The following is a 20,835-nucleotide window of genomic DNA, read 5'->3' on the forward strand; positions in this document are numbered from 1 at the left end:
AGTATAGTGGAACTATCTTGCATGCGTATACGCTCTTTGGTAATAGGAACATGCAGAGCAAGAGGCGGGTGTCTATTTCACTTCCCACATATCGTCTTTAGAACATCACGTGCGCAGGAGTGAGAGCTGACCTCCTAACTCTTAGCTCCTAACTGTTAGCCTGAGTAACAAAACTGCTGCTACGGCTTCAATTAAAAACAAAGCTTCGTTGACATTGCTCCTGAATATGACTGAGAGGTTCGCACAAACACTTCAAGCCGCTTTTCTTTAGGAACGATAACTACAATTCCCACAATCCCCCGCACCCACCATCCGCACTTTCGAGAACCTCGACGACTCTTCTAACGCGACGCGTAAGTTAGCTAGCGGAGTTCAACCCGTCCAACCCACCACGCAGCTCTCAGTACATGCCTTGCAATGCGGGCTGCGTTGGTAGTGAGATGATAAGACGTGCGCGGGGCGTTTGGCTGTTTGCTAATGCGATTATTCCAGATAAAAACAACGTGGACAGACGTCAAATGAGCTAACAACACAACGCGAAGGGGGTCAGAGCAGCTGCGTGGGTCAGTGTGTTAACACTACGACGTCGCATGGCTTGTTTACCTATTCAAATGTGTGATTCGGCTAGTGTATGAAGCGGCCACTGTTTAAATCACGTTATATCAACAGCCCGTTGTACGTGTACCGATGTATTGAGGTTAAACCGTTAGTGTTTTGTGGACGCTGTGCCAGCGTGTTCTCCTGCAAACGCGTTCCGACTATTTGTGCTTCGTGTAACGCGAGGTCGCAGGAATAACTCGTTGGATTGGTATCAATACTGATCTTGCAGATCGGATACATGTGCACCTCCTCAAATCGTATGACCGACTGGATCATCGTGCATCGTCCTGCTCCCACAAGCAGTGAACGGGGGTATCTGCCAGCCATGTATTCATTTTCGGGCCCCACAAGCCTTCCAGAATTTGAACTCGGATCTGCAAGTACCTCTGGTCACCTACAGAGAGCCACTCTATCCAACAAGTATGTCGTAGATGATTGCAAATTCCCTTTGTGCAACCTCCACACCTGCTTGTATGATGCGTTTTGACATATTTGTCCCTCTTTTCCAAAGCAGTTGGGAGACAAGATCCCTCAGGAAGCACAGGAGGACAGTTGAAGATGAGTAAGTGAGGGATGCGCAGGAAAAGCAGTCTTCCATAACATTTGACCACGCTTGGATTAGTCACATATGAGCCTTGTGATAAATGTCTTGTATGTCTTCTGAGGGGATGCACTGCCAAAAGGAGGCGGTTAATGTTTGAGGCAGAAGTCGGCATTTCGGAGAACTCGAGCACCGCCACGCGCCGTGACTGGTCCGCTAATGGCAGCCCTCCTGCGCCTGCTGTTCCAAAGCCCCGTCCTGCACCTCAGCCCTCCTCGGCTCTCCCCCGCCCCGAGGTAGAGAGCTCCTGCATGGAGGTAGAGGCAGCTCAGAGGAAACTGCAGGAGATCGAAGACAGGTAGGCATAATGCTGTGTGCGCTGCATGTTTAAACAATGTCCATTACGATCTGAGTACTTTCCTGTTTGAATTAGACCTCAGACTGACCCCGTATGCCCCCAAAATACTACCTCCAGTGAGTGCTTGTTCATTGTTACTTTGATTTTTTGTTAAGGAGATACATATAGAGTATATGTGATTATTTAGTATGATTTGTTTTCTGGCCGTGTCATTGCTGCATTACAAGTATTATTACTATTGGGTCACGGTGGGCATTGAGGGGTTGTCGGCTTTGGGGGTTCTTTTTGTATCACATGAAAAGGTGACATCTGCACATACTGTACCCTTTTTATTTCTTAATCACAGAATAACACTGGAAGATGACGATGAGGATGAAGATCTGGATTTAGAGCCAGCCCCGAGGAGGCCTGTGTTGGTGATGTCTGACAGTTTGAAGGAGGGTCTACAGCGTGGCATCAGCGACATCCTACCGCACACAGTAGCCCAGTCTGTGTATGTTCTCCTCATTTTGTTATTAGAATGTCTAATGATCCATGAAGTAACCTGAATCATATGACTCATGTTCTTCTTGAAATGCACTAAACACATTTTTTCCCTCAACACTGATTATTTTCGTCTCACCTCGTTCTTCCGCGCTCCTTTTTTAGGAGCCATTCCTGTATGGAGCTGGTGTTGTGGCGACCACCCGACGATCCCTTCTGTCGCAAGCGAAAGGGCACAGTGCAGAGACAGCGTAAACAGCTGATAGTATCTCAGCAACCGCCAACCCCGTGTTCATCGCCCACCCCTCCCAGCGCCTCCAGTCCTCCTGCAGACCCACAATCTTCTCCGTATGTTTTTCCTGTGCCCCACAGCTCTGGCGTGGAGGACATGGAAATGTAGTTGTGCTTGATGAGTTGAAAAGCCATGCCAAAGTTGAAGACTTGAAATATAGTCGCACTAAAGACTATGAAGGACTCACTCAGAACCATTTGAGGTGGAGGTCAGTTTGAAAAGGCATGTTGGCTTTACGTGAATATGGTGCTGTTTGGACAGTTTGTGCAGCCCATTTTCTGCTTCAGTAACTCACTTTAGGTTCTTTGGCCATAATTCCACCTATATGTAACCTGTTACAAAAATGTTGACCCAATTAACCAGTTAAGACAACTATCACAATCTCAAGACCTTGATACCTTCTATAGACAGCCTTACCTAACCAATTTTGTACCAATTAGCAGAATTTACTAAAGCTATTCGGTCAATTGTACATTATTTTGGCGACACCTGGCCAACAACAGACTGATGTAAATATGAAGTTTTTTTGGTAAACATGAGTGCGTAGCATTTGCGTTTTTTAATTTTCAGCTTCCGAGCATCGTTAACAGGAGCCAAAGTCCTGCTCCTGTGTTTTATGTTCACATCTGCTCACAGCATGACTTCCTGCTTGCTGTTGTACTTGTTGTGGTAGAAAGATTGTCTTTAGTGCTTTGTAAGTACGCCATCTTTGAGCCATGAGGAATTTGTTACGAAGTCACGACAATGTACCATTTGATGATTTGATTGTATTTTCATAAATATCCTACCACTTTGAAACCAGCCACAGAGTGTTATGGCTTTTTATTTGATTTAACATTGTCCTTGTAGAGATTTTTGCGAATGTGGATGGGATTTAATGTGCACATTTCCCTTGTAGGTTGAATATTGTCATGCTTCATCGACTCCCACTGTTCCTGATCTATTACGTATCTAAATACAGTAGATCAGGAACAGTGGGAGTCCCAGGATTAACTGCTCTGGAATGACAATTGACCTTACATTCATATATATAAATATATATAAACAATTGGCTTGGTAAGAATTATTTCAATAAACCTTTAGTTTAAGTGACTTAATCCAATTCTTTCAAACAAAATGGAAATTATAGACGGAGTCAAATATTTTTTAGGGTGAAGTACAGTCATTCAAATGAGGAGGATTTCATTCATCGGTTCAGTTGGGGGAGGCTCTGAAAACAGGGCCGGACGGTGCCGATTAGTTTACGTAAAAATGAAAATGGTTGTTAGTTAAATAGGAACAAGCTCTACAATTTCCACAGCCTGCTGAGACGTCTTGTGAATCTGAACATGGCTGATAAAATAGAAAATTACAACCACACTGCATGTGATTGCAAGGAAGCCATTTCTAAACTGTGAGTCCCAGTGTTCTTTTTTTCCATTACGTTTAGTCTAAACTTTTTTTGAAACTTTATAACATTTATGATGTACTAAAGATTTGCACAAAGAACATTTTTACAAGATTCTCCAACATTACTCACATGATCATCAGTTTACTCATTCAGTTTATTTTCACCTTAAGTCATAAAAACTTGCCCAGATCTTTAGTTATGGCATTTGTCACTGTGACCTGCGTGCTAATCTGCAAACTTAAGCACGTGGAACGGTAAATGATTTATTTCTTTGGCAACAAAATACAGCTTGAAACGCATTACAATATATCACTGGTGATGGTGAGGTTTCTTAACTCATAACAACGCTGATTGATGAGTGACGCTGAAGCCCAGCGTCGTCTTGCTCTCAAGTGATCTATAAATGAGCTGATCAGTATTATTCTGATATAACAGTAATGATCTGAAGATTTTATATCTGGTCCTGCTGTGCTGAATGTATTAAAGAGGAGCAGCAGGGGGTCTGTGAGGATGATTTTGTTTCCTGTGCTGCCTCTAGAGGACAGAGCTGGGTTTGCATGTATAAATGCAGTGTGCGTTATTAGACAAATCCAAAGGGATGCTTTCTGGCGGCGATGGGCTCCAGCTGCAGGCCTGTGTTTCTACACACAGCTGCTTGACGCGGCTCTGCAGGTAACGTAGGAGCTTAAATGAAGCCACATCTGAGGAGCTGTGGGAGGCAGCACAGTCCACAACGCTGGGGGAGGGAGAGCAAACTGATTTCCAAGCTTCCTGAGGGGGAAAAGACAAGTTTTTCTTTAAACGTTGTCTGTCTTTAGGTTACATATCTGTTGTTTTTTAATCACTGGAACAGTATCCACATCTGCACTCTGTGTTGACCCTGCTTCAGGCCTCATGGGATCTCTCTGGTTCTCCTCTCGAGGCTTTGATGGTTTCCTTGAAAACAAACAGAGCTCCATGTGATAGTTGTTACAATGAACAAACACATGTACAAGGTGACCATTTACACCAGGGGTCCCCAAACTTGTTCCTGTGAGGGCCAGATAACTTTTCCCTTCTCTGGAGGGGGCCGGTGTCAGAAAAAGTGTGACGATTGCAGTGGGTGCCTAAATGTAAACATTTATTGTTTTCCAGAAAGCCACATATGACCAAATAATAACAATCTGGGATCTTCACAGAAAAAAAAGTCAGGAAAATAAATAATATCACTTAATGAAATAAATAATAACCAAATAATCTTCTCTGGGATCTTTACAGAAAAAAATGAAATAAATAATAACCGCCAACGCCTCTTGACAGATGAGAGTATTGAACAAACAAATAATCGTTTGACCACTACAGGTTAAATACCCTGCATTCTGAATCAACCTTTTCTCCAATATTCCATTCTATTTCACAGGGTCTAGTCTATGATTTGCGTGGCCAGACTGAAAAAAAAATCATAATGCCCCTCTGGTATTGTTCAGGGGGCCGGGCCAAATGTGGAGGCGGGCCAGATCCCTTTGACATCTATGGTACCGCTTTCATACTGCAGTGAGTTGAAGTGAGATCATGCTGGTTAGTATGCCATTAGAAACCAGTTACCTGCCCCTTAACAACTTGGTCTTCCACCTGTGGGATAGCAAAAATGAGAGCAAAACCTAAATGCAAAACAACACAATATCTTTTCATAATAGTTCTATTCTATTAAACATATATCGGCGCCCTGGGCCATGTTTGATGGGCGTAGAAAACTAGTTCCACATTTCCAATTGATCTGGAAATCACTGCCTAAAACTCAGAAACAAAAGAATGGGCCTTTACTTTGACTTGATTTTGGTTTGTTTGAGTGGTACCTCTCTAATTCAGCTGTCAACTCGTCTTCAAACTTGCATGCCAGCGGCCGTCCTTTCCTTCCACTGAGCCATGCTCCTCTGAAGCTGCCTGAGCTGCAGGTCTTTGGCCTTCAGCTGCCTGCGCAGAGACGCTGCCATCGCTCTAGCCTCAGCTCGTCCTTCACACGGATGAGCCCACAGACTGCTCAACTCCTCAATGTGCTCCTGCATGGCAGGCGACATTTTGCATGACCACGTTTCTGTTTCTATGCGCCATAAAAAGTCTGCAAGTTGCTACCTGAATGAGACGCTCCTTAAGAGCATCCAAGGCTCGGTCCTTGTCCATCCTCAGCTGCTGCCTCTGGACGCTCAATTGTCTCTCCTAGAAAAAAGGGGACCTGCACTCATGTACTGTATTCATGTCATATTCTGTATTTTCTAACAGCAGGCATAGCAGAAACCATACCATCTCTTTTCTCAGCTGCTCTGAGGTTTCTTTCTGTGAATCGAGCTCCTGATGTAGATGGTTGATCACACGCTTCAGCTGCTCTCTCAGTGTCCTCAGGTGTGTGAGAGCCTCAGCGGCTGTTGGACTGGTCAAGGCATCCGATTTAGAAGCACCTCTCGTTGCCTACAAATTATTCATGTAAACCAGGGCAGGAATTCTACCTGTGAGCAATTTCCACAGCACTGTGCTGGGCTCCACTCGGCTCCAGCAAGAGGTGGAGATGACGGCACTCTGCTCCCAGCTCCTGGGCCCAGTGCCTGAGCTGCTGTTCCAGTTCAGCTGTGGCTTGGTTGGGGCTTCCCTCGCTATCCTCTCGCATCCTTCTCAGCTTGTCAGCCTCCTTCTCTGCCACCTGAACAGTCTGCCCGAGTCGCAGCAATGCCCTGTGACTCTCCTGTGACCACACACCACAGCATATCAGAGGTTCTGCAGCACCACTTCTCTTTGTTAGCCTGCAGATAATTGCGCTCTACAGTTTCCTTATAACCGGGCCGTTTGTCTTTGCAGGTTCTGCTACCCGGCTCCTCCCTAAGTCTGCAATCTGCAAGTGCCAGCCAGCAAAGACTTTAATCCTCCATCTGTTGCACTCTCTTCCAGATAGAAATACATTCGTAGAAAGAGAATGAAATCAGAATACATTTCTGAATCACAGTAATGGTCCATTTGCTGGTTCCAAACCAGCTCACAGTGTTGAGTTCCACCACTTAATGTTGGATAGCCAGCGCTTTACTCTTCTCTTGCTGCATTTCAGTCCTCGAAGCTTTCCAGGCTCCCTCTGTTCTGCTCTTCTAGTTTCCCACAGCGCACCTGCACTGCTTCCACTCTCTCTGCCTCCCACTTTCTGCTCTCATTGCTAATGTATATTTTATGAAGCGGATTATCAGAGTACCTTTTCCAGGGCGTTCAGCTGCTCTTCACGGTCCTCCTGCTGCTCCAGAGAACCCCTCAGCATCTTTGTCTCTTCTTCTTTTAGCTGTCAGAATGAAAGATACACATGAAAAGTAACCCTTTGGAGTGCTAGTATATTGTAGAGTGCAACAATTATGAAAATAATTTACATTAGGATTGTGCAAAGTGGATTTCTTTTTCAGGGAAATAAAAACTCACCTGAACGGAACTTTTCAAGGCCTCAATGTGTGTGAAAAACAGAGCTTCTTCTTTCAACATGTTTGCCTTTTCCTCTTCAGTCTGCTTATTAACCTGAGAGGGATTACTGAACCATACATCAAACTATAACAGTTTCATTGCACCTTTCAGGCTGCAGACACGTTGGTCACCTTTTGGATCTGGTGCTCATGAGCCAAGGTCAATTCTTTCTTTTGCTGCTTCAACGCCGCCTCCTGAATTAAAAACATAACACAGGAGCCCAACCTAAGGTCACTTGATAGAAAACATGGCGTGTAAAGGAAAAAGCCACAGCACCTACCATCGCTCCACGGGCTTTCTCATGAGCCTCTTTGAGTGCTCTGCACTGCAGGACTTTCATGTGTCGTAGCTCCCCCCTCAGGCCGTCTCTCTCTGCCTGTAAGGCTCCACGTTCCACATGCAGATCGAACACCTGTAGCTCCTTTTGGGCCAACATCTTGTCCTGAGTGGCCACTCTGATTTTGCATTCTCCCAGTTGACATTTTACTGCCTGATAGAAAGAGATACGGAAACACTAGTGAGGATGGCCTCATTAAGCCATTTGCTTCACAGATATTTTTAGAAATTAGAATTGGATGTCTCTAGGTGACACCTCAAGTTTTTCCTCCAGAGAAGCACAAGTGTTCCTGAGTGAGCTGTTAGCTTCTGTGACCAACTGCAGCTCCTCACGCGTCTCCTCCACCCGCTGGACCTCCGGGATGACGCAAAAAAAAACAGAGATACTCTGTCAATCACAACACAGCAAATTCCTTCTTCCAATAGTTTCACTCAACCAATAGCCACTGAAATCCATCTAAACCAAAATGTTCACGGTATAGTAATAAAACCTGTTTAAACACATTTAAACAACATTAAAAAAATTTAACATGAGCTATCAATGTTTTTCATACCATGAATGTTTTTTGACATTATTAACACAGTAAAAGAGTCATTTACTGCATTATGAAGTGTACATACATACCTATGAATACTCATGTCATTTAGTTTTTTATCTTTAATTGCTATTTCATCAACTACAAAAACAAATGTGTCCAATGATAATGGTGTAGTTATAATTTGAACATGTAACATATTAAAAACAGACTGCTTTGATTTTCATGTGCTTACCTGGAGAATGAAGGACTCCTTCCGCTGGCAGCTGAAACACATCACGGTTACTGCGTTAGTATCCAGTGTGCAGCACAGGTCCGTGTGGATGTTTAATGCAGACGGTTTGTATTTGTACCTAATAGAGCTCTCTCTTGCCCTGTTGTCTCTTAGAACAAACTCCAGAGTCCTCTTCTGCTTCTCCATCTTTGCTGTCTCTACAGTCAGTTGCTTTAATTCCTGCAATGCATGCAGGGACACGCACCAAACACTGTGAGTACTAAAAAGACTTCTATACTTGCATAAGGAACTATGCATTACCTTTCTTCTTTGTTTAAGTTCAGAGAGGAAGAGATCGACTTCTTTTATCTGAGCCTTCTTCTTCTGTAGCGTCATCTCCTCTTTCTCACATTTCTTAACGAGACACACAATTCCAGTGACGTCACAAACTTAAAACATTTCTCAAATTATACTGAGTATGACTTGCAGTTTAATTCCCACTTGTCTGAGTGTAGAGAGCCGCTCTTTCATCTTGGCCCCATCAGACTCCATCTTCTCTGGTGTTCTTTCTGTACTGCTTTGCCTCCTCCAGTGATTTACTTCTACATCAGTGTCCTTATCACCATCACCAGAAGAACACACAAGTCTGGGATACAAAAACATGGTGGATTTGAACAATATTTGTGTGTACACAATGTTGAAAAGTTATGATGTTTTTAAATGTCCTGCCACATGAATTACCTGTAAGTCTGTCTCCTTTTAAGCTGCGCTTTAGGACTCCCGTTTTGGACATTTTCATTGGAGGATCTGTGGCCTTTGTAAACAAAGGAAGAGAAATTCTCAAATTTAGCGATCTCATAATTTTTTTAGGATTACATGGTTGTGCTTCACCTGATGTAAATCGAGGTTCCCTTCCTTTGTGTGTGGGTGTGTCATAGTCACTCTTAGTACAGCTGTCACCTGTGATGGTGACGGACTGGAATGTTCTTTCTAAAATTATACTTATACAGAAGACTCTCACCTAGCTGCTCAACTTGCTCTATGTTGATTGAGTCAAGGTCACTCTCAATGGACGTGGTATCAAAGCTCCAAACAGGATCTCCTACAGGAGATACAAGCAGCCCTCAAACGCCGAGCCTCATGCAAGTTACTAAATAAAGTCCTCTAACCACCATTTGTTCCTAATTTGTTAGTACCCATTGATTTCCCGGGATTCACGATTTTTTCTTTTTTTGTTTATTTTACTTTCTCTTACGTAAAAGTGGTCAAGCGCACCTGTACCAAGAATGTCTTTTTAATCTTGTTTTCACATTCTACAAATTGTTTGTCCAATGCTACGAAACACACGTTTCATCTTTTAGGAACAGAAAAATTGCATATTTGGGAAAAACAAAGCAATTCTTTCGTAAAATTGGACAATCAGCACACCCTTATTAATAGTGATGACCTTTTTTTCAATACAACAAAAACTCTGAGTAAAGAGTGTACTTACTGGTGCCATCACAACGAGGCCTCTGGGGTTTGCACCTTTCTTCAGCTGCGGTTGTCTCACTCCGTGATGTGTTTACTCCATAGCTGGATGATGTTCTGACATTAAGAATACTGCGTCCTTTTTGTTCACTGATCCAATCACCAAAGCCAACCTGCCTCTCAGTCCATTCCTCTTTGTCGAGTTGCTTCGTATTGCTCGCTGCCAATTCCGATTCGACCATTTCGTCTCTAAAGCGTCCTACAAAGTCCTCGGTGCAGATGCTGTCTGAAGGAGGGTTGGACTCTCCGGTCATAGATCCCTCGTTACACGTGTCTCCCAGCAGCCTCCTCAGTCTCCACATGACCTGTTCCCCCTCAGTCACATTTTCCTCTTTGTCTCTTATTCTTCTGTCTAATTTCAGTTTATTTTCTCCATGAGTTACAGGATCCTCCTGGAAAGGTGTGCTGTTGTCTGGGGGAGGAATTGGGGAGAGGTGGAGAGAGAGAGAGAGAGAGAGAGAGAGAGAGAGAGGGAGAGATATGGAGGGTTCGGTGATCCCGTTGAACTAAGAAGGTAACACTTTTACATGAGAATTAAATCGTTAATGGTGAGGTGGAAAAAGTATGTCATTGAAATGTCATAGCAGCATTCTAGAAAATGAGTCATAATAGTCGAAAATGTTGAAAATCTTTTCATTAAAAAGTGTTGTCTCTGATGTCTTAAAATATATCAGAGTGTAGTATGCCATGTATAGCATGCCAATGTTAACAAAAAGTGACATATACCCATTCTTCCTTTCTTCAGATTTTATGGCCAAGTATGTTAAAAAAAGAGCAAAGCATAGAATGCCATTGGAAATTGCATGAAAAAGTGTAATAAATAAATTGTTGTAATAGTATATATACTAAAATAATACCTGATGTTTGGTCCATCTTTGGAGTGTGTATCAAATCAAGACAAGACAAGGGAGTGTCATTTGTTCGAGTTGTACTCCCAAACCCTGTGTCTTTGCTCAGGGATTGACTCAGAAGGAGGGGATCTAGGGAAAAAAATGTAAACACACATTATCAAACATAAAAAAGGAAACATATCTTAAATTGTGAGTTATGACATGAATTACCTGCATCATTGCCACCCATCTCTCTGGAAATGGTGCGACATTTCGTGGGATGGACCTAAATAGATTAATCCCACTTAAAACATTTCTTCCAGATCACACATACAGACAGAATTGAAATCACAGACCTGCAGCTGACCGAGCTGAGCATCAATAGCATCTAGGAGAAGGTCACAGGGGTCTTTCCTGCTATTGTTGATATCTATCAGTGCAGAACATGAGATGATGATGTTATTCCCTAAAAGGGTGAGGTGTACATAATAAAGATGCACTACTAATAAAACCTGTATGGAGAAGCTCATCTGTGACGTCTGCACCTCCGTCATGGCCTCGGTCGGCCATGTCCTGCAGCTGAAGACAAATGTTCAGACACTCAGCAGACAAAACATCCCCAGATCTGTCTACCACTGGTTGAGGCTCACTGGGCCATCACAATGAATGGAGGGCTTTGTTGCTCTGTTGTCCAGGAAACCAAGACAATTTGGCTTGTTAGCCAAGGGGACCTCTCTTCACAAAGGCGGCTGTACATTCCTGTGCCTTCCTATCTCTTCCACTCCCCACAATAAACATTAAGTGTAGGAGCTATAAAAGCCCCTGAACTTAATAGTGGCAATTCAGGAATTAAAGCTTTTAGGTATTCCATGATTGAGAAATGCTTAAAAGTTAATCCGATTTTCTTAGCACACAGAATAATCACTTTATTGAGCCTTTCCGATTAAGTCATTTTGTTGATTTCCGATTATAAAACTGCACGGATTCCAAGAATTAACATCAGTAGCAAGTAGTCACAGCCAATCTCAGCCAATCTGAGCCAATTCTGTCTGAAACTAAAAAAGTCTCATCGTCATTGTGCTGCCTGAAGAAAAATGCATATTACTTACTTATTATCAGGGGGCAAACGAGGAGGCGCTGACTTCCAGTCTTCTGAAGTACAAGTGAAGCTCACAGCTGGCGCACTGAGACTTGATTGACGGGGGCTTTAGTGGGTTGCCATGGAAACGGCCAAACAGCTCGCACTAGTGAACCCATGCAGTGGCAACATTAGCACGATTCTTTGCCCAGAAGTGTGTGCAGGGCTGTAGAGATTTATATAACAATGTGTAGAATTGTCTAAACATTTTAAATGGACATATATATTTACAGGCCTTAAAAATTGTGCTATTGAAGTTCAACCCCATCTGGGTTGATTATTTTTATGCAGTTCAAAGTGTGAGGATTTTGATCGTTTTCTGTGTCTTGTTCTTCAATGTATTGCCACAGCAGATACTGGAACCTGTTTGGTGCATTATGAGTCTAGATCCCCCCCGGTCGCCCCCCCATTAATTAATGGCCTCGACGTGGTAATGCACTTCAGAAATGCTGCAAATTATACAGCCTTAGGGATTTATTACTTGTTGGTTTAACACTAAGCCGTGTAGGGCTTTTGTAATTTCCTGTATTTTGATTTTTTTGTCAAATAACAAAATGTACTGCTCTGCATCGTGTAGCTTCCTACTAAGTCAATGCTCGCTATCTTGTTTTTATGCTGATAAGTTGTGAAGTTACTGCTGCAGCTATGGTTGTCAGGGGGGACGCGGTCGAGGGCAAGGAGGGGGGACTCAGATGCGGAGTTTGAAAAATAAAAGACTTTAATTGTCAAAAAACTCAAACTCAAAATCACTCCAACCAAAAAAGGGGAGGAAGGAGGCAAAAACAAAACAGACAAAAAAAACAGGGACCTGGACTTGAAAACATAGACTTGACTTACTTGACGGGACACAAGAACGTCGACATGTAATGACGCCACACAAGACAAGAGACTCACAGGGCTTAAATACACAAGGGAGGTGCAGGTGATTGGACACAGGTGGAAACGATCAGGCACGACAGACAATCACAAGAGAAGACAGGACAAGGCAGGAAGTGAAGTCACCCAGGAACACAAGAGACATGAAAGCTACAAAATAAGACAGAGCAGACCCAAACCGTGACAATGGTGCGTTTATTCACAAATTAACACTTTTTTGTACTGAAACGGCCAAAAAATCTTATATCTCATTTCACACCATCCCTTCTTTCATCCATTAAAAAATCAAGCAGACGAATATCCAGCTTCAACAATCGTAACTTTATTATCTTCTTTTTTTCTCATTATTATATCTTTGTCATTAACAGACAATGTTATACGAGTACAAATTAAGGGAGAAGATACACAATAAAAAAAAAAGAAATCTTGAATTTGTAGTTTCACCTGAAAACACCTACATGTATTTGGGGATTAAGAGTAGCAGTCAAGGAGATCCATCTCCTTTGACCTCTAGTACCAGGCCACGGTTGTGATGCATCTCATAGCTATTATCATCATCATCATACAGATTATTGACATTATCTTATCTCACCAGAAAGCCATGAATTAGGACAAGGCAAGAAATTCTCCCCATTTTAATAGATTGCTTCTGCTTCATAACTGAGCAGCATCGACTGAGAAGGAAATGTGTGCCTTGTGTGCACACAAAGCACACTCACTATGCATACAAACTATTTAGAAAAACATCAACATAAGAATAATGGCACCCATGAGAAGGTAGAAATCAGCAAATAAGAAAGTAAGAAAAAAAATCACACAAAAGTGAATTCAGAGTGATGAAATTAGAGAAACAATGAGAGGGGGTTTACATTATAACTCCCCCAGATGTGGAGGGTAAATAATGAGGATATTTCTAGTCTACAGTACACTCTCCACATACACTTTGGTTGTTGTGTTGTTTCTTCTTTAAGCTTTGTTTTGTTTAAGCAGCCACAGCTGAGAGCCAAAGCCCCCTCATCTCGCTGCGTTATGTGAGATGTGGGGTAGTAAGTAGGTAGTAAAGGTAGTAAGTAACTGAATGATGAAGTACATAACAATAACAAACAGTTACATATTTTAGATTTTAGATTTTTCCTGCCAAAATGTACCACCTATGACTTTGAAAAGAATAGTATTATGTAACTTCTATTAAAAAGTGAATTAAGGGTTTCAAGTCTGTAATTCCGGCCGTAAGATTTATTCAGAGAGTAAACTGTACTCATGAAAAAACAAATTATTTTATATGTGTACTACCAGATATGTGTTGATCTCTGAAAGCGTTACAGAACCATGGTTACCAATGTTCTCATATCAAGGACACTATAAAAAAGTTTAATTGTTTTAACAGTTTTTTTTAAATATAAAAAAGAAATATGCAGCCAAATTGAGGTTGCACAAGAGTTAACATCCATCCTCTCAGAATCAATCTGGATTAAAAGATGAAATTACTGGAAATCCTTCCGGCTCAGTCATTTGTTTTCATATTTGGACACACTGTCTGCATAACTTAAGACTCAGATCAGTGTAATTATTCTTAATCTTACAATCTCTTACATTTATCACAAAATATTCACACAAATAGACTAGATGGTAGATACAACACCTTCAGCCTTAAAGTCTACATTCCTAATAATAATTTCAAAAAAATACAAACTGTTTTTTAAAACTCTGGTCTCCGTAGACTTGTAGTGCACAGGTCAGGGGACTCCCTCCCTCGTTCAGTCGATTGAGGGCAATAGACTGAGGGGTGCCTTTGTGAGCTGATCCCAGATCAGCATGTGCACAAACTCTGAATGAAAGGACTACGCGTGAGCTGTGATGACCCTGGAGCACCAGCTGGGGAGGGGGTCAACTGTGGTAGGATCACATTTCAGAGGTGTGCTACAGGAACCAGCCCTGTGTGCTTCTGTAACCTTTGACCTCATGTCGGGCGAAGCCCCTCTGGCCCCCTCAGATGTGCCGCTCCCACCTCACGTGCAGCAGTCCTCCTGGAAACTTCTGAGCTTCAAACTAGTGAGGGGTGGATTTTGTGGAGCACGCTGTGGAAACCAATCACTGAATGTCTTTGGTGCAGACGGAGAATGATCACCGAGAAGATGTGTCTATAAACGGTTACCAAGGTTACGGTTAAGTGTTGTTTTTGGATAGCACCAGAGGACAAGGTAAAGTACAGAGTGAAATGTTCTCAACATCAACACAGAGATATGTACTTAATGTAGGATCTACCACAGTGAAAATGTCTAGTTCAGTTATTTGATGGAGATTGGAGTGACGTGGATATATTATATGTTTAAACTAATGGACTCACTAGGCCTATTTCTGAATATCAATGATCAGAATCACAAATGGAAGACGTCTGAATCATATTTAGATGACTGAGATGCACTGCGTATCCAACATATTAAATGAAGAATCAGCCATATTATCTCCATATGCACTCTAATTGAGTAGTCTAATTGACTACTTCACAGACTGTAATTTGTGGAGGGAAACTCCAACATTCATACTGAATAGAACAACCTCAGCTGTATAAGATACAGTTTGCCCCAAAATATTATAAAAAGACAGTATGCAGTTAACAATCATATTGATTCATACAGATAAAATATTTAATATAACAATTAAACTGTGAAGTAATTTAATACAGTAATTTAAACACAGCTCGTTATTATGAAATTTTTTTTGTCATGCTCATTTTCGTGATAGATTTTATACTGGACAGTTTTATTGATTTCTTTCCAGTATTGTGTCCCATTTTTTTTGTGACATTCCACAAAATAATAAGCAGCACAAAATAACATGTAGTAAGGTTTAAAGATTTAAAAAGTCCTGCTTATGTTACCTATTTTGTCTGTACTCATCTATATCAATGTTTTTTTTGAGAAAACACATCTTTTCTGGCGTACTGATAAGAAAATCTGAAAGCCAAACATTCTTAGACAACATTTTTTGGCTTTAGTTGGAAAATATAGAGCGTGATATGATTCACGTAAAGAAAATCTGGCATGAACTCAAATGTACTGATTTAAACAAAGTATGAGGACCCTTTTCAAAGTACCCCCTGAAATGCTGTGTGTTCAACAGTATTCTGTATACGTGTGAGTTAATGCTTTTGTCCCTGTTAGTTCTCAGTTTAAAATCAAGAGATGCTCTGACTTGGGTTTCTGTCCAACCGGTAAAAACTCTTAAACTCTTAAAAACTTAAATCGGGTGAACACAGAAAAGTGAGTAAGAGAGAGTAAGATTCATGAAGTGCCTGATCTCAGGAATGTGCAGGTTCCTTTTGTTGTGTAGTACCACAACTCCAACAAAATGTCACACCTACACATTATTGCACTGCTGTTTCTTTTTCCCCTATAGTAAAAACAGAGTGTACATTTGGAGGTAATCCGAGAGTGTGCGAAAACAAACACATGCTCACCACTGGTCCACGTGGCGCTACGCACCGTTACTGAAGGACCAGAGGCAAAGCGATTCCCAGTCCAATGAGGTTAGTTGTGATTTGGGGGGAGTTCTTGGGTTAGAAGATGTTAGGACACATGCTCCAGTCCTGTCTCTCCTTTGCCTCCCAGTAACCTCCCCTGTACACAAAGTTTGTATCTCCCGTGACCGAGTCCCTCCTCTGGTGAAACCACAATGGCTGGTAGCCTTCGTATTCTTTCCCTGCGGGAAGAGGCACAGGTGTCACTCACTTCCTGTCATTTAACCTGCTCTCTAGTGGAGAAGCCACACTTGCAGGCAATTTGCTTTATGATCAATTTGCTTTCACACATATGCATAATGTAGATGTAGCAAACAATTGCAGTGCCCTGCCCAATGCAGAGTCAATAAACCACTTGCTGTGGTGGCTTTACCACGTTAAGAATACTTATAGATTGTTATATTTGTTATTTCATGTAACATATTAACTTTCTTAATGTATGCAGGAAAAAGTCATTATTCCTGAGTAATGATCTCAAGCTGCCATGAGAGGAGTATCATGCAGTTCAGACTATACACAGGACACTGAGGAGGGTGTGTATGTGTGTGTGCGTGCATGTAGGTTCACACGGATGTGTGTCTGCATGTGTGTGTGTATTTGTGTGTGAGTGATTCACAACAGAGGGGCACAGGGCAGCCCCCACTCACCAGAGTCATAATCACACTCTGACCATCAATAGAGGGAGGAAAAGAAAGACAAGTCATGGGTACATCAAATAAAATATAACCATGGCACTACACCCACACAGGCACACAAACAAATGCACACTAACGCACATGCACGAATGCCACAGGATGAAAAGTTTAGAATGGCTTCTACCACAACTAATCTTTTGTGTTTAGCCCGGCTCAACTTCCCTAATCCAAACCATAAAGCTCTATGAAGCACTATTTATATAAAGTAAGACAGTATACAAATAATAATTATACATACGTTGCAGCATAGCTCTTGATACTACGATAACGTTTGCCTTTGCTATGGAGAAGAAGCGAGCCAGAGATGTGACTCAAAGTTGGGGCATTTTAAAAACATTTTGTTTTTGCATTGAGGGAAAAAAAGACTGCAACATAGTTGCATAATTTATCCAAACTTGGCCCACATTCTAAAAACTGCAAGGCATTATACTTCTCTTTCATCCTTCTTTTGTCATCACTCCCACTCTGTCATTCACTCACACATGCCACTCCTCCTGTTCTCCTTTGCATACCTTCATCTACAGCATCTGAGGCCTCTGCTTCCCTCCTCCTTCTCACGGCTCGTTGTTTCTCCTCCAGCCTCTGTTTCTCTGAGTTTGCCTCGTCCCATCTCCCTTCCTCCATCAGCTTCTGGTCTGGTCTCAGGCGGCTGTCGGTCAGTCCCACTCCGTCCTCCTGCTCGTTTAAGGTCAGTGCCAGTGTTGAGAAGTAGTACATGTTCTCCGCGTTCTCCCTAAGAAGTTGTCAGGAGTTACGCTGCGCCACGACCAATGATATCAACTAAACATGGCAGCTGTTGTGCAACTACCCATAGGTTGCCATGCTGTGCCTTATACGGCAGATGAAACTCACGGGAGAGGGTATTTCTTCCAAAGCAGCTTGGGAGACAAAGTCTGATAAACCGTCTTCTGCTTGCCCTCTGATCCGCTGCCCCCTCGGCTGCTGTGAACGACCTTGGCACTCTCGATTTTATCATCCCAAGTACCAGAGAGTACATAGTGAGCCTGCCCCCCACTGTCTGCCACCACACCTGTCACCTGGAATGAGCAAACGGAAGTAAGAAAACCAAGCAATAGGGAATGGGGAAACTATAGCAATACATTGATCTGCAAGTGCATATGTATCACCATCTTCTTTTCTCCAAGTTTTAAACACTTAAGTACACAATCGCGTAGGTAGGACACTAGTAAATTTCCATTAGCTGATCCGACATCAGTAGGTACCAAGGAGGGCAGCATGGTGCCCCATTTTTAGATAATTGGTGCACTGCCTGTTTCCTCACTAACCCAACGTAACCTCATACAAAGAGCTTTTTTTTCTCCATTACATAATGTGTTTGTTGGTAGTGTCCAGCAGGAGGCAGCATCGCACAAATGAATGTATGCAACGTGGGATGCCGTGCCAAGGTCGGTGACATAGCATTTACCTTCCGTGGAACGTCCCTAGAAAAATAACTGTAGGGAGAAAACTTGAGTTGACAGGTCTCCTTGGTCCTGTGGTTCACAATCTCGATGTCCCCCGACTACACGAGTACGGACACAAACAGACACACAGCGAGGGAGCAAAATGCACAGAGAATTAAAAACATCAACACAATTAATGGTGTTCGCAGCAGAGATGAAAGCTTCCTGACGGAACTGAGTTTTTTTTAAACCAGGTATTCAGCTTCCTCAAGACTGAGGACTGTAGACTGTACTTTTCTAGTCTCCAGGCTTCAACCGTACATGTTATCATTCACCCATTCATACACTGATGACAGGAGCTACCATACACAGAGCCACATGCACGGACAACCTTGCTCTCCACTGAGTTAATGTACCACCTGAACATACACAAAATGACACAGTGTACCTTTACTAACGTACATTAACATGAACGAAGCTGCTGATTTTCCGCCTGTAATCAAAATATTTCCTTGTAGCACACACCAATGCAATAAATCAGATATGATGAACTGCTATATGGTTCTCTAGCTCTTCTTCCAGGGTTACAAACAAGTGCACACATGCACGCTCGTGCACACACACACACACAAAGAAAAGAGATTGGAAAAAGGAAGAGGAAAAGACTGGCAGGACAACATATTTGCTAACAAGACAACTTCTAACAGACTGAGAAGATTTCCCCTCCCCGTCCATAACTGGGCCATCTCAGAGAAAGGAAAGGCTGTTATTTTAGTGTTATTAGAGATCAAAGCTCTTATAACACAAGACACAGATGATCAATCCCCAGAGATTGTGTAGCTTCTTATTTTTGTGCGTCTTCACAGCACTCTGCTCTGCTGGTTTATATCACACTGCACTACACAAGTTGATTAACACCTGAAGGCTGCTCTGCGCTGTCCGAGGCATTAGAACAGGGTTGTAGGTTTGCAGCTGTGGATGAATGGTTCCAAACCGAAAAACACACCTGGTCAATCCACAGCTTTCCCACAATGATGTTGTGCACAGTGGAGGTGACCTTTCGCCACACGTATTGGTTCCCACTAGAGTGGAACTGCAGGTGAATGGCACCTGGGGAGAGAACGGGACAAAATGCATGAAGTGAAAATAATTACCACAGCTGATTTGTTACTGGCGCAGTAGTAGTGTAGTGTGTTGTGGGTTTGCTTTTGAAATTCAAAATTGTGGTCTAACACAGGCATTCATAAAGACCCACAAGAGATTTACCAAAGGGTCACCAAATTAACTTTCACAATTTCTTTTAATAAACATTTACACTGAGGGCCCCTAACCTATTTTCTGTCCTGTGCTCCAAAAATGGCATCAATCTTAAAAAGTGTAATTACTCTGGAACTACTAAGATGAAGAACAAGGTTTCCACTTTTTCTGATCCATGGAACCTCCCAGTAGGGATATAACAGAAAAGGAGAGAAGTCAAACATCCCTCAGCTTAACTTACATCCATCACACCCCCTATATATCTGCGCCACCAGAAGCCTGCTCTCTGCTATCCCAGTGTAATAGAGAGCTCCCTTTATATCCATACTTTATGTGTGTGTCAAACCGGTCGTAAAACCCACTTGATTCATTCCCACGCGGTTTCCCTCTAAAGTGAGTGGGAGGCGGCACAGTCCTGTACTACTCTCAAGTGTTAGTCCTTCTTAACTAAACTCCACCTGTTGTGGCTGTCCCATTTGCATGATGGAACTTTTAAATAAAACACGCACTGTGTTCACTTCCCCACTGAAAATGAACTGTCTTACCCAGAGGCATTATGGAGAGGTATTTGCCCCTGAACTTGCTGGCGATGGTGATTTCCTGCCACAGGGTCCAGCCTCGCTGGGAAATCACATGATGTGCAGCTGCAGGGGGGTGATGGCTCACCTTAGAAGAGATATAGACATAAAGGCATCAACAAAGGTAGCAAACAACACTTGTTTGGAGAGCCCAGGCTGGCACTGCGTACTCCTGTGCACCTGTGTGCCTACACATCAGCTCGTGTCTAAAGACCCGGGGCCATGCTGTTACCTGCTCACACAGCGAGCGGTAGCCGAACTCCTCCCTTCGATCGAGCTCGTAGGTCTCACCCAGTAGGGGGTTGAAGGGCTTGGCTGTCCGGTGGACCGTGGTGGAGTAGGACGAGATGGAGAAGGCAGCGACTAGGCACATCTGCTCCAGGGAGGATTCGCAGCGCGCCGCCTTGTCCAGGAGTTCGTGATACTCCAGGTCCTCTGTGAGGCGCTGCAGCATCGACAGGGGCTCGTTGAAGTTCACCTGAGCGGGCGGATCAAGAAGCCGTGAGACACACACATTTGTGTTAACAAGACAGCAGGAAGGAGACCCACAATACACTTACAGGCATTGGAATTTTGGAGAGCTCCTTGCCGATACAGTTCTTCATGATGCTCCACAGATTGAGGGAGTAGTTGGGCTTGTCAGGGACCTGCGTGCGCCTCTGTCTGCGAGGCTGCAGCTTCCTCCCTGACACGTCATTACAGCTTGGAGACATCTGTTGTTGGGTAGAAGGAAAGGGTCGGAGGATGAATAGGTGGTCTTTAAACTTTGTGGTAAACGCATATTTGATGT

At 42.9% G+C, this 20,835-nt stretch overlaps 3 protein-coding genes across 20 annotated transcripts in view; 1 reads left to right on the forward strand and 2 right to left on the reverse strand.

Annotated features, from left to right (window-relative positions):
• Positions 1 to 156: 156 nt before the first annotated feature.
• On the forward strand, positions 157 to 3,075 carry ccdc117 (coiled-coil domain containing 117). 4 transcript variants are annotated; one of them, XM_037482434.2, is made up of 6 exons: positions 157 to 563; positions 830 to 1,020; positions 1,112 to 1,162; positions 1,266 to 1,499; positions 1,846 to 1,992; positions 2,148 to 3,075. In XM_037482434.2, the coding sequence occupies exons 2-6, from the start codon at positions 839 to 841 to the stop codon at positions 2,380 to 2,382; spliced, it is 849 nt and encodes a 282-aa protein (XP_037338331.1). In that variant the 5' UTR covers positions 157 to 563; positions 830 to 838; the 3' UTR covers positions 2,383 to 3,075. The 4 variants fall into 4 exon arrangements, with proteins under 4 accessions (XP_037338331.1, XP_037338332.1, XP_037338330.1 ...); XM_037482435.2 differs by having other exon boundaries at positions 157 to 353; XM_037482433.2 differs by having other exon boundaries at positions 157 to 1,020.
• An 838-nt stretch (positions 3,076 to 3,913) lies between these two features.
• On the reverse strand, positions 3,914 to 11,825 carry si:ch211-102c2.8 (golgin subfamily A member 6-like protein 7). Of its 12 annotated transcripts, XR_009956238.1 has the most exons (24): positions 11,688 to 11,825; positions 11,091 to 11,157; positions 10,935 to 11,008; positions 10,810 to 10,864; positions 10,606 to 10,728; positions 9,711 to 10,160; positions 9,240 to 9,320; positions 8,960 to 9,032; positions 8,720 to 8,864; positions 8,540 to 8,632; positions 8,358 to 8,458; positions 8,240 to 8,270; positions 7,725 to 7,823; positions 7,413 to 7,622; positions 7,264 to 7,326; positions 7,094 to 7,186; positions 6,876 to 6,959; positions 6,148 to 6,380; positions 5,945 to 6,071; positions 5,777 to 5,860; positions 5,500 to 5,703; positions 5,249 to 5,275; positions 4,525 to 4,600; positions 3,914 to 4,435 (listed from the first exon to the last, which is right to left on the reverse strand). XR_009956238.1 is itself a non-coding variant. In XM_037483452.2 (22 exons), exons 2-21 carry the CDS (start codon positions 11,146 to 11,148, stop codon positions 5,527 to 5,529), a joined length of 2,454 nt encoding a protein of 817 aa, XP_037339349.2. In that variant the 5' UTR covers positions 11,149 to 11,157; positions 11,688 to 11,825; the 3' UTR covers positions 3,914 to 4,600; positions 5,500 to 5,526. The 12 variants fall into 12 exon arrangements, 9 of the variants coding, with proteins under 9 accessions (XP_037339349.2, XP_037339350.2, XP_037339352.2 ...); XR_005121140.2 differs by lacking the exon at positions 5,249 to 5,275; XR_009956237.1 differs by having other exon boundaries at positions 4,525 to 5,703.
• A 1,069-nt stretch (positions 11,826 to 12,894) lies between these two features.
• Positions 12,895 to 20,835, reverse strand: part of osbp2b (oxysterol binding protein 2b) — a 44,966-nt gene continuing 37,025 nt past the window's right edge. For 3 of the 4 annotated variants that reach the window (XM_037482554.2, XM_037482560.2, XM_037482556.2), the window contains 9 exons: positions 20,606 to 20,758; positions 20,278 to 20,523; positions 20,013 to 20,133; positions 19,217 to 19,320; positions 18,234 to 18,329; positions 17,660 to 17,844; positions 17,320 to 17,540; positions 16,760 to 16,777; positions 12,895 to 16,294 (listed from right to left, as the gene is read on the reverse strand). In XM_037482554.2, the coding sequence (XP_037338451.1) occupies positions 16,152 to 16,294; positions 16,760 to 16,777; positions 17,320 to 17,540; positions 17,660 to 17,844; positions 18,234 to 18,329; positions 19,217 to 19,320; positions 20,013 to 20,133; positions 20,278 to 20,523; positions 20,606 to 20,758 (1,287 nt within the window). In that variant the 3' untranslated portion in view covers positions 12,895 to 16,151. The remainder of the gene's footprint in view (positions 16,295 to 16,759; positions 16,778 to 17,319; positions 17,541 to 17,659; positions 17,845 to 18,233; positions 18,330 to 19,216; positions 19,321 to 20,012; positions 20,134 to 20,277; positions 20,524 to 20,605; positions 20,759 to 20,835) is intronic. The other variant, XM_037482555.2, reaches the window with a different exon arrangement.

Source organism: Pungitius pungitius, chromosome 5 (genome assembly GCF_949316345.1).
Source record: "Pungitius pungitius chromosome 5, fPunPun2.1, whole genome shotgun sequence".
Classification (NCBI taxonomy): Eukaryota; Metazoa; Chordata; class Actinopteri; order Perciformes; family Gasterosteidae; genus Pungitius; species Pungitius pungitius.

What these genes read in the sequence shown, in the direction of transcription:
- ccdc117 (XM_037482433.2), top strand. Translation starts at nt 839, where the DNA reads ATGTGCACCTCCTCAAATCGTATGACCGACTGGATCATCGTGCATCGT. An exon ending in AGAGCCACTCTATCCAACAA is followed by an intron (nt 1,021 to 1,111) that starts GTATGTCGTAGA and finishes TCTTTTCCAAAG; the next exon opens with CAGTTGGGAGACAAGATCCC. An exon ending in CACACAGTAGCCCAGTCTGT is followed by an intron (nt 1,993 to 2,147) that starts GTATGTTCTCCT and finishes CTCCTTTTTTAG; the next exon opens with GAGCCATTCCTGTATGGAGC.
- si:ch211-102c2.8 (XM_037483452.2), bottom strand. Translation starts at nt 11,148, where the DNA reads ATGGCCGACCGAGGCCATGACGGAGGTGCAGACGTCACAGATGAGCTT. An exon ending in AACTTAAACAAAGAAGAAAG is followed by an intron (nt 8,459 to 8,539) that starts GTAATGCATAGT and finishes CATGCATTGCAG; the next exon opens with GAATTAAAGCAACTGACTGT. An exon ending in AGCAGCTGAGAAAAGAGATG is followed by an intron (nt 5,861 to 5,944) that starts GTATGGTTTCTG and finishes CCTTTTTTCTAG; the next exon opens with GAGAGACAATTGAGCGTCCA.